The sequence below is a fragment of the Hyposmocoma kahamanoa genome, unplaced genomic scaffold, assembly GCF_003589595.1.
Source record: "Hyposmocoma kahamanoa isolate Upper Pololo Valley unplaced genomic scaffold, ASM358959v1 119, whole genome shotgun sequence".
Taxonomy (NCBI): Eukaryota; Metazoa; Arthropoda; class Insecta; order Lepidoptera; family Cosmopterigidae; genus Hyposmocoma; species Hyposmocoma kahamanoa.
In genome coordinates this window covers 3,655,866-3,668,092 of record NW_020653409.1, presented here as the reverse complement: position 1 = coordinate 3,668,092, position 12,227 = coordinate 3,655,866, and the positions used below count along the sequence as shown (strand labels likewise).

The 12,227-nt window shown below is 34.5% G+C and overlaps 2 protein-coding genes across 4 annotated transcripts in view; one reads left to right on the top strand and one right to left on the bottom strand.

Moving 5' to 3' along the window:
* The window catches only part of LOC113239973 (transmembrane protein 94), a 79,301-nt gene that overhangs the window by 62,962 nt on the left and 4,112 nt on the right, over nucleotides 1-12,227 (bottom strand). For all 3 annotated transcript variants that reach the window (XM_026477162.1, XM_026477163.1, XM_026477164.1), the window contains exon 3: nucleotides 1,336-1,443. In XM_026477162.1, the coding sequence (XP_026332947.1) occupies nucleotides 1,336-1,443 (108 nt within the window). The remainder of the gene's footprint in view (nucleotides 1-1,335; nucleotides 1,444-12,227) is intronic.
* Nucleotides 4,590-9,506, top strand: LOC113239974 (cytokine receptor-like). The gene has a single exon (XM_026477165.1). The coding sequence runs from the start codon at nucleotides 4,689-4,691 to the stop codon at nucleotides 8,082-8,084; it is 3,396 nt and encodes a 1,131-aa protein (XP_026332950.1). The 5' UTR covers nucleotides 4,590-4,688; the 3' UTR covers nucleotides 8,085-9,506.

Here is a 12,227-nt window from a genome sequence, read left to right as displayed (position 1 = left end):
GTGTGTGTGTGCGCGCGCGCGCGCGCGCGCGTGTGTGTGTGTGTGTGTGTTTATATATACATAGTCATAAACGGCGCAGGTGATACCTAGATGAAATGAGTTTTCTCGTAGGTTATATCGAAATTAGGTCTTCAAAATTGGGATTTTAAAAGGCTACATTTTCACGACGACGTAGCGACGTCATTTTAAGACCAGATCAAATACTTGTCGGCAATTTTTGTCGGGGTTTAGGTTAGGTTAGTAATAATGCATTTTCTGAGCTATATTTAATATTATGCAAATATGGAACACAAGTTTATGCATGTAGTTAACCACGTGCACTTAATAGTGAGTCATGGAAAAGATTTTATATTGAAACATAACAATATTTATCAGAAAAAAAAACGTTTTTACCACAATTTATTTATAAACAATTTATTTTTCGAAAATTAAAAGAAATATATTTTTAATTATTTTCCTTAAAAATTTTTTGAACATTTACCTAACACCACGTGCACTTAATTTTAGAACTAAAACCTCCACTTCATTGATATTAATAATAATAAAACGATTATGAATAAAGAGAACCGGCTTAAACAAGTTCTCAATACAGATTCTTTGCTTGAGACGGGTTTATTAATATACGGGGCCTTTTTAAATGTGGTTACAGGATCCTTGAGGAACGGCAGTTATATTTAACATAGTATAATACGAAGGGTAACTCCATACAAATGTAGCAGCGCGGCTAGTATGTGTGCACGCCCACCGCGTGCCGTGTATGGACGCATGCACACGTTCGCATAATCTCGCGAGGCACTCGAGTTGCACGCGTCACTTATTACAGAATTGAAGCGTTCGCCAAGTGTTAAGAAATAAATCAGAAAGTAAACATGTTTATTGTTGTGTTTATTATTGTTTGAACTTTAAGAGTGCTTTACTTTAAATAGCAGTGATAAACATTTAAGACAAATCGTAATCGACGATAATATTTTACTGTATCAAATTTATACTTTTTTTACACACATTAAAAATTCATTAAAAATCTGATTTTCAGAAGTAGGCAAAAACGTGCTTCATTCCTAGACACTTTTGATGTGTGTGTTATATACACAAATAGCATTTAATTTTTATTTCATAATCATACTACATACATAATCGAGAAATGGGATGCCAAGCGCGAGAATACTGTGATGTAGATCTTAATTGTTCAAATTATGTTTGTTATATTTTAGGTCAACTAAAATTGGCGTGCCGAACAGGCGGGAGTCGGACTACTAGTCTAATTATACTATGAATTTAGTTTCCTTGATACAATAGCTAAATAGAAGTATAAACTAATATAATATATAAATTTACCGTCTCTATAAGTCCATTGTAGTATAACACAAGGGGAAAACGGCGCGCATAAATGAGGATAATTGTTTTCTCTCCATATAGACGTATTGACAGCGTCGTCTAGCGTTTCTGAAAATAGATAAATAAAATTAACAACATGTATGGAAAAACGAGCTTTTACATAGTGCGATTTTTTTAATAATATCAAGTGACGGGACGAATAAGTCGTGCGCCTGATGGTAAGTTACACGCCTGTTTATGACAGTTGCAGTGCAACTTAGAGCTTTAAACCCATTGACTTACAATTATATGGACGTCGGGTCCGCGCTAAAAAGTGTCCGAACTTATAGGGCGTTAAAATCGTATACAGAGCGTCATTCACGCTTTAGTCTTCGTTTGTTCGACTGACAGCGAAACAAGCAATATTAGACAGTACTGCGATGACATTACAATTTAAATTCAACCTTTTATCTTTTTCATATTCCTTTACATGTCACTACGTTTAAATAGGTTGACTTGGGTAATTTTTTTCGTGGTTTTTGTATTAGACCCGTCGTCCATTTATTTGTAAGTCAATGTTTAAACCGCATAGATTTGAGGGGCACTGCCGTTGCACCCGTCACCCTGAGACGGAGGTTGACAAGTCCAATGTTCCTGTAATTTCACCAGCACACTTACCCTTCAAAACCGGAACACAGTAATGCTGACATTACTGCTTGGCGGTAGAAATAGGTAAGGTGGCAGTACTACCCTTTACGAACTCTTTCACAAGGAGCTCTACTGTTCCTAAAGTGTGGATTTAGGAAGTCAACTGCATACTTTTAAAATTTTTTTTGTTATTGCAAACGGAATAGAACATAATTTATAATACAGTAAATATAAATAGGAAGTACATGTTACGTATATGCTATTGTATGTACGTAACATGTACTTCATATTACATACACACAAAACCGCCACCCCCTTTTATATCATCGGGGGAAGACTTAGACCGAAGTTCCACCCCTATGTTGCAGATATTCGCACGATTTTTTTTACAAAGGACATTTTGTAGTTGGCCGCTGATGATAGCCTTGACTGCGCCACCAGATAAAACGGCGAGCAGAGTCGAAGTTAAGTCAAATAATCTTTATCGAGTTCTTAGGTTTTCGCGATTGTTACACATAGGAAATGAAACCATTTTTCCGGATTTAAACGTCGGTTTGTTTGAAAAAACAAATATACGCGATTTAAATCCGGAAAAATAGTTTCATTTCCTAAACAATCTTTATTTTATAGGTAAATCAAAAATCTAAATAATATTTATTTCATAGGTAAGCATTATTACACTTGAAATCGTCACATTGGTTAAACTCTACCGGTCATTCGTAAAGCAGATTCCCCTGAGAAGAATGAGCAAGAAACTCTAGGGGTTGCTCTTTGTAATTAACATTTGTACACATTCAACATTTACATATATATTTTTTTTGTTTTCAAGCATCAGAAATCGAGACTACCTCCATGAGCTAAACGGATTACTACCACGGATTTTTGACATCCAAGTACGCAGAAGTTGTATAGGTATTAAACCTTTAGCGTAAAGTTTTTTTAAACGTTAAAACGTGTTTTTTTTTAGAAAAGCATGTTTATAAAAACGCTTTTCACTTAAACGCTTTACAGTTTGAAGCTTACAAACTCGTTTAGGAAAACGTTTAAACGCATAGGCTTTTATGTTAAAAAAGCTTGCAACGTTGTATTGATAGCGAAAAGTAAAAGTAGACCACTGAAAATTATAAGACAAGTAAGTTTATTTGTAAAACACGAGTTTTAGTTTTGTTTATAAAATTACTATTCACATTGCCGAATTAATTTGTTTAGGACACATAGATGGCGGTACTTGAAACAAAAGCACGTCGTAAAAAATGAAATTGTTGATTATTGAACTGACCAACACTTACGCTTGAATTGAAAAGTGTGCTTAAAGCAAACTTTTTAAAATGCCTTTTTAAACGCCCGCGTCTACTCCTGATGCCCCCTCTTGGTTCTACGTACAGCTTATTTACTCTACTTAAGGTGTAGTAAAATTAAATTACATTTAATCACTTCTTACGAATAATGTTAGTATGAAATAATTTCTTTTATTTATATTTGTGTAGAAGATATTGTTATATGTATGTATGTATTTACATGGTTTTCGTATTTTTGAATGTTATTGTGAATGGATGAGTGCTTGCATGAGCGTGAAATGAAACTTCTTTCGGAGAATTTTAACCATAGGAAATGAAACTATTTTCTCGGATCACGTTTCGGGCCCTTTCCAGGTCCCATGGTTAAGGGTGAATGTGACCTGTAAAGGCCCGAAACGTTAGTTTGTTTGAGAAAACATATATACGCGACTTATAAGTATATCCGAGAAAAAGGTTTCATTTCCTATGTGTAACCCTTGGCCGTGGGGTCCCGGTGCCCTTCATCTGTACAAAATTTTATCTAAACAATTAATAGACTGTCTGGGAAACCCAAGGGCCGGCCGCTACCTTGTCCAACGCATAGCCGTACAAAGGGGGAACGCTGCCAGCATCTTGGGCACTTTGCCGCGGGGACCCAATTTTATTCATGTAATTTACCTGTATATTACCAAAATTAAAAAGTATAGTTTTTTTTTATAATATCAAGTGACGGGACGAACAAGTCGTGCGCCTGATGGTAAGCTGTCCTTAACAGTTGCAGTGCCACTCAGAGCTTTAAATCGCAAAGATTTGAGGGGAACTGCCACTGCGCCCGTCACCCTGAGACATAAGTTGACAAGTCCCATCTGCCTGTAATTTCACCAGCACCCTTACACTTCAAACCCGGAACACAGTAACGCGGACATTACTGCTTGGCGGCAAGAATAAATAAGGTGTCAGTATGTCCTGGACGAACTTTTTCAGAAAGAGCTCTACTGCTACTTCGTTCATCGCGAAAATCTAATTTGATATGAACTTTAACTACTTTCAAAAATACGTTTTATACGTATACCTATTGATAAACATTCATTCAATGGTTTTCCAAAACTGAAAACAGCTTTAGAATGATTTTCACATGTTTTATTGAATGTGAACTTTGTTGTCTGAAAATAAATGATTTTTATTTTTATTATATTTATTTATTATTAATAATGTAAGTTATACGTCGTCCCAATACGGTACTATGCCTAGGCATTTCACAAATTATTCCATAGCGTTGTTGCTTACTTTACTTCAGTTTAGATAAACGTGTTGTGCAGAAAATGTTATTCGTCAGTCTATTATCGCCACCGCGTGCGGCGGGCGCTCGTGATCCGCTCTTTCAAAACAATTAATTAACTAATGTGCCTTATTTGTACAAAGTAACTTAAACAATGTGATTCAGACATAATGCCAAACGTGGATATGGGTGAACTAAAAAGGGAGTGGCATTCTCGTAAACACGAATGCAAAACGTACTTTCAACTTAGGTGTTTTTTAGCATGCTTTTCTCTACTTCTAAAATGTGTTATATCTCAAGAATGTGCCGAAATATACCCCGCGAGTGAAGTGTATGTCAAAATTGGCGAACCTGTAGAGCTTTTTTGTATGACGAATGGGGATTCTCCTGCAGACTGTCTTGAATTCAAATGGCAAGGAAAAGTTTTGGATTCTACAAAGGTCAATAAAACAGCAATTAAACTTGTTACCGTGCCGAAGCCTCTACCGGGAAAGTATACTGTGACTTATAGTTGTAAGTCTAATTATGATAAATGTAAAAAGAATACTTCTAAATGTATATTTGTGACCAAGCCACCTAGGAAAATAAAAGACTTTCAGTGCATATCTGACAATTTCGAGACTTTAAATTGCTCATGGATTTCACCCGATGACATCGAAACCAAATACGACGTATTTTATTCTGATTTTAGAGGAATGCTTCAGGGCCAAACAGATAATATAGATAATACAACTAAAAGGAGATATTGTTTATGGAGCAATGAAACACATCCGCCATATAGATGGGATGAGAAAAAATTTACAATCTTAATTAATTCTAGTAATAAGTTAGGCTCTGCTACCGAAATAAAGAATATAACAGACCATTTTTCCATTGTTAAGCCAGCTGCAGTAAAGAACTTATCCAAAGTGAACGTAGGCCCCCAACACGTAGAGCTCCAATGGGAAGTCCATGACAATTTATTGAGAAACTATTTCGGTGAATATGAATTCAAAATAATCTGCGATTTAATAGAAAAATCGAACGAATCAAAACATATCAAAACTGTTCAATATTATTCTAATAATTTATCAAGTTCCAACAAGGTCGTCGCATTCAATCTTACTGAATTGCCGTATGCTCACATGCAATATAAAATACGAGTATTTATGAAACCAGATCGTGCATCGGAAAAATTCTGGTCCAAACCTAGTGAAATATATGTAAATACTTCCAGTGTAATACCGAGGAGGCCGCCTGACGTAGCATCAGGGTCATTCCATCAAATAATATTTGATCAACACAGACTCATTCAGATTTACTGGAAAGAACTCGAAGAAAATGAAGAAGCCGGAGCTAACTTCAGTTACAACATTCTCATTTATGCACATGGTATGATAGAAAAATCTTATAGAAGGACTGGAGGGTTTTTATCAATGAACAATGCAACCAAAAAAGACATCAACATTTTAATTTGGTCCGAGAATGAAATAGGTAAATCAATTAATGCAAGTTTTTTGTACATTCCATCCACAACCACTTTGCAAGTATCTTCACTTACGAAACATACGTTTAATAATGGCACTAATAAACTTTCGTGGAAAGGATTGCATAATGTTGACAATTATACTGTTTTCTGGTGCCCGTATAAGATTAAAAACAATTGCAGAGATCCAATAAATTATACCATTGTAGGGAGTCATGAAAATATATTTTTTATCACATTACCCCGCGACACTTTATATCAATTTGCCATATCAGCGAACTATCGTGAAGCTACCAATGGAATGACATGGAATGTATGCGAAACCTATGAAGGCTCGTCCTTTCCATACTTTGATGTACAATTCAAACCTTACAGTGAGTTAGCAAAAACCTCGGTAGAACTTCATTGGTCACTTAATTGCATTCTAGAAAAGGGTTACTTGCACCGTTACATCATCGGGTACTGCCCTAAGGGTATTCCAAGTAACGATTGTAACGGCAATGAAGAATTCGCTAACAGCACTGAACAACGTAAATTAATACATGGATTAAAACCTTATACGACTTATGTATTTACAATAAAGCTAGATACGGTCAGTGGAATTAAGTCTATAAATGTAACGAATGATATACTTACATTACCAGATACACCAACCAGTCCAAGAAATATTTGTATATCAACGGTCTTAAACGATTCGCTACATATTTCTTTGGATCCTCCATACCCCCTAAATGGAGACGTAAGTGACATAAAATATGAAATTTTCTTGCATTCTCCAAATGGAGACATAGGTGAGATAAAGTATAAAATTTTCAATATGACCAAGAAATTAGATTCGTCCAAAACTATATCATATATCAACATAACTGTGTTAAATTTGAATAGTTCTACTAATTATTCCTTGTCTTTACGAGCTTGCAACGTAAAAATCAATAGTTGTTCAAATAACACGGATAATATTTTTGTAAGGACAAGAATTGGAAAACCATGGCAGTTAGAAATCCCTACGCTAAATACCATTGGCAGTAACAAATTTACATTAAAATGGAAGGAACCTAAAATGCGAGGTGGCAACGTCGATTTATATCAAATTAAATTGAAAAAGGGTTCCAATGAGAAAATTTTTAATATTACAAAAAAACGTCAGCTTGAGTTTAAACCTTGTGATGAAGGAGTAGACAATGTTGGGTTTCAAGTGCGTGCTGTAAATAATGACTCGTATCCTCACTATGGGGCGCTAGGGGATAGTGACAGAGTATATCTTCCAAAACAAAATCATGACGTATTCACGTTGTTCTATGGAGAGTGGAGTGAGGAAAGACCCGTTCTTTGTCAAAGACCAGCAGACCATACAGTGGTGTATCTGTTTGTAACCGTGGTACCAACTACAATCCTACTAAGTTATTTACTAAGGAAGCACCAACTCAGGATGCAGGCAAAGAAAGACATCTACCCAATATTCGCCCAGGGATTGTTTCCGTCAAATACGATTCCGTCGCCTACCGTAAACGAAAACAAATCTATTCTAAATAAAATTTGGTTATTATTGTGTAAAAGAGCGCAGGTAAGAGTTAATCAGTTAAATCAACAAACGTCCGTAGATAGCAACAAGCCTTTAATGTCTCAAGATAATATTCTGGAGGAACATTTAATAACAAAGAGCCCTATGATTTTTTGCATTACAACTGAATGTTTAAATAGTAATCCAAATACTCTAGCAACATGTGAAGATGTCGACCTTTGCAAAAAAAATAATACACAACTATTACCCGACAGTAACACGAAACCAGACAGTATTATTCAAAACGTAACAGAAATTGTATATTCGGAAAAAATAGAGTTACATTTGAACGGAAATGACACTATTGAACCTGAAACCACGAACAATAAAGGTACTTTATTAAGAAATAAATTCCAATTTCCCAAACCTATAGTTAACCCAAAGACGGGTTACGTCCGAAGTTCTTTTACAAATGCGCCTAAAAATTTGAAAACTACAGCCAATACCCAGACTGGTTATGTTCAAATTGGGATAGTCCCAGAAGTTGCAGAACCTACCATTTCCACAATATCTACTTTGTACGAGTCCATAACATCATAATATGTATTTTATACCTATTACTGTAATCGATAGAAACAAGTTACAATGTCATACCCAAAGTTCCTAAATCGCAACTTACGTCAGGCTATCCTTAATTTAGTTGTACTTTTTGGAATGTCACTTCAAAGCCACAACAACTAATCATTTTTGAAGAACTGTAGAGCATTGCGCTTATTTTATATAAAATATTAAATTCGTTAATCAAATGACCCGCTTTACTTGCCAATATCAATCAATAAAAATCGATTTCTCATACTAAAATGACTACAAACAAAATTAGTTATATTACACCTGTACAAAGCTGTATATTTTTTTATTATATGCTAAGAAATACCACACTAACACACATCTGCAAGGATTTTAATAACCTCTGAATATGCAATCCTTGTGTGACAACAAGATGTCACGTATGCAATAGGCAATCTTAGTGCCATTATTATTACCAAATGATTCATTTGAAGGCCTCGCACGACATTGTTAATATTGATATTAAAATAATACTAGCATATTAAATTACACATACACAATAGGTCGCTGTAGACATATTTTATTTCGTTTAGTTGCAATAGACCTTTTCGTGTAAGAGTTCGTCCAGGGAAGTACCGCCACCATATCTATTTCTGCCGCCTAGCAGTAGGTAATGTGTAAGTTGGTGAAACTGCAGGCACATGGGACCTGTCAACTTTGTGTCTCAGGTCATCAGGTCACCTGTCAAGGGTGAAGGGTGCAAGTGGCAGTGCCTCCAAAGATCTTAGTAGTTTGTGCACTACGTCCGCTTCGCATCAGGGGGTCTACTCTCGATCTCCGTCCGAAATAATTACTGCCAAATAAGCAATACTTGATCAAATGAAAAGACGCGTGATGCGAATGAAGCTTCACACTGGATACTTGTCTTTTAATTTTGTTGAATATTACTTATTTGACAGTTATTGTTTTGGACGGATGTCGGACAGAGATCGAGAGAAGACCCCCTGTTCCGCATCCGAGAAATGACGTTCCGAAATATCACAGGGATAATTTTATCTCTAGTTGTACAAGCGATACTCGTATTTTCTCGGATTCGAAACGGACTTAGTTCACAAGCGACGTCTGAAGTGGGTCCGAGTTTTCTAGATTTGTGTAGTCTCGGATTCCGAACAATTACGTATCGGTTGCAGTGTGCAAGAGCGCTAAGAGTGTCTATCATAAAATAAAAAAACGAATGTGAATATGTCATTGTCTAATGAAAACCAGCGCCACACCCAATTACGGCTGTGTCATATGCTGAGTGAAGTGAATGAAGTCCTTTTGAAGCGGACGCCACAACCACACACGTGACAGTACAACATTTGTAGTCGTTATATTTAGTTTCTTTTTTGCTTTTTGTTTGTTTTGTCTTATTTTTTTATATTTTAATTTTGTTAATTACGTCTTTTTATTTTGTGTTTCTTGTCTAACTGGTATCAATTTTTTTTTGTATCTATGTGTTGTGGCGTTGCAATAAATGTCTATTCTAATGTTGGTGTTTAAAGAGATCACATGTTATGGCATAATTAATAAATTATAAGAAGTATATTCCTAGTAAATATTTATATGTTAACAGTTATTTTTATGTATTTTTAAGTTACATATCAATAAGTGCTAAATGTCATTTGTTATAGTTTAGTTAGTCTTTATACAGAGCATGGATGGCAACATTGATAAAGTGAAGAAAGAAAAATAGTATTATTTTAAATTTTTTGTCAGCAGACCCTGCGCTGCCACTGTCTTTGAATTAGGTGCTTGCATTACATACATATAGCAAAGTACAGGGATTATTAGTATTTCATTCTTCGAGCCTGTTTTACATGTTCCTATTCAAATAATTTACATTAGTTTACTTGTGTACAGTCCACCACAGTTACGCCTGCAATAGTAATAAATAATGTTAAATGATTAGTACAAAACTAGAAAATAGAAAAAATAATTATTATATAAGCCTTTTGATCCTTCTCTTTGAAATAAATTGCAACATCAACCATTTTTAATAATTAAATTAAGTAATGTTGGTTTTATTTCCATACCATATTAACAGTTTGTTTAAAATTTTACCGACGGAACGAAATTTGAGGTTTTATGTAAAATTATATACATTACTTGCATAAGTATAATATTCATAACACATTCCTTAAGGTAGAAATAGTAAAACAGATGTGATAATTCAGTCATCTATAAAGAGAATTTGAATCCCTGTGACGCATGGATCTATAAATTTAATATCTAAGTTACGTATAGTTTTTAATATTTAGTAGAATACCTCTCACTGATGGTGAACTTGGATGTCAAAAAGGTTCACAACGCTTGCGAAACATATGAAGTGCCAACCCGCATTGAGTTAGTGTGGCGTGCAATGGTTGGCTTGTGATTAAAATTTTCTGTTTACTATTTTCATTGTTTGATGACTGAAGTAGAGGTATAATGTTTTAAAACTTAATGTTTACTTACATTAGTATTAATCACATTCAACCATATTTAATATACTTGATAAACATATGATTTTGGAGTTGTGTGTGTACACACAACTAAGTCGTACGACTTGTACGAGTGTGATGCACTTTGGTGCCATGTCTTACTGTGATGTAATCGCTCACCATATTGGTGGTATAAAACAAGTGCTGTTTGACTTTCCACGGTCTACAAGTATGTATGCTGAGTCATGGTAATTTCAGCACAAGCTGTTGCAAGTAGTAATGATAAAATTTAAGTTTTTCTCTACAAATGTGTGTTTATATCAATGTGTACTGTATGTTCTAAGTGCTTTTGTATTATACCTTGTGAAGTAATTGTAAATGTTTGTTTATGTTTGTATTTGTGCTAGATAAACATTTTATTTATCTATCTATAAAATATCCCTAATCATTTGACACCAAAGAGTCTATTTTGTAAGCATAATTTTAATTATTTATAAAGCAAATAGTATAAGCAAATGTTTTAGAAGAATGTTAAATAAAATTCAACGTGCAGAACGTTAAGAAAATAAATATGTAATTTGTAACATAAATACAATGAATGTACTTCAAGAGATTAAATATTTCGTTTAAATTTGTATTATTTTAATACTTCCAAAATCATTCTTTACAGGACATACATACCTCATATAAATAGTGTTGGAGATAGTTCATAGTATTGTAGTCAGGGTTTAATAACCCGCCTAGCCTATCATTTTTAGGAGAATCCTACATGAGTAGAGATAGCAATTTTGTTTCATAAAAATAAATAATATATTTATACAATGAATTATTGTTTGTTACTTAACATTGTAAAGCTAGCAGTTCACAAACGCACACACACACACACGCACACATTCAACATAGCCCCGCACTAGGGAAACCCTGTGTCGCGGGTGCCATGGACACACACATAGACAACCACAAATTACACCCAATCTCACGAGAGAAATAAATGTAGACCATACAAATATTTCTCCCGGCCCCGGAATCGAACCTGAGACCTCTGCGTGGCAGCCCGGCATGGTAACCGTTCGGCCACGGAGGCAGTTAAAAGCAAAGAAGAAGGAAAATTATTAAAAAGTTCTAACATCCATAACTAAAATCTAAGAAATAATGAAAAAATTATCACTAGTTTTACTAACTAGATTTAGTTAAAACCAAAAAACACAACAAGAAATTCGTATTATTATTGTAGTGTTAAGTTTAAATGTCATCAAATTTAATTGATTTTTATTTAATGAAATTGCAGTAATAAGGTATTTTCAATTACTTCAATATTTTATATTTTGAAAAAATGTGCCTTTTTTGTAACAAGGCCAATAAATAAATTGAAACAATTAGAACACTCAAAATACTTAATCAAAATATTAGAAGTATATCAAAAAATATGACAGGACTGTATACCGTTCTTGCAAGAACGAATGTAGAATGGGACATTATTGCGCTCTCAGAATGTTGGCTTACTACTACTCCACTCATTCCAGACCTTCAAGGCTATAATAAATTTAATACTAATAAGAATCTGACACAAAATGAGGGAGTAGTTGTGTATGTTCGTAAAAATATTGTAGTTTCTGTGGAAGAACCCTCAATTATAGATGCAAATTGTTTGATGGTAAAAATTGACTCTAACACAGTTCTCTTAGCAATATATCGTCCTCCAGGCTATAAGGAT

Excerpts from the sequence above, each read along its gene's own strand:
- LOC113239974 (XM_026477165.1), top strand. The coding sequence starts at position 4,689 with ATGCCAAACGTGGATATGGGTGAACTAAAAAGGGAGTGGCATTCTCGT.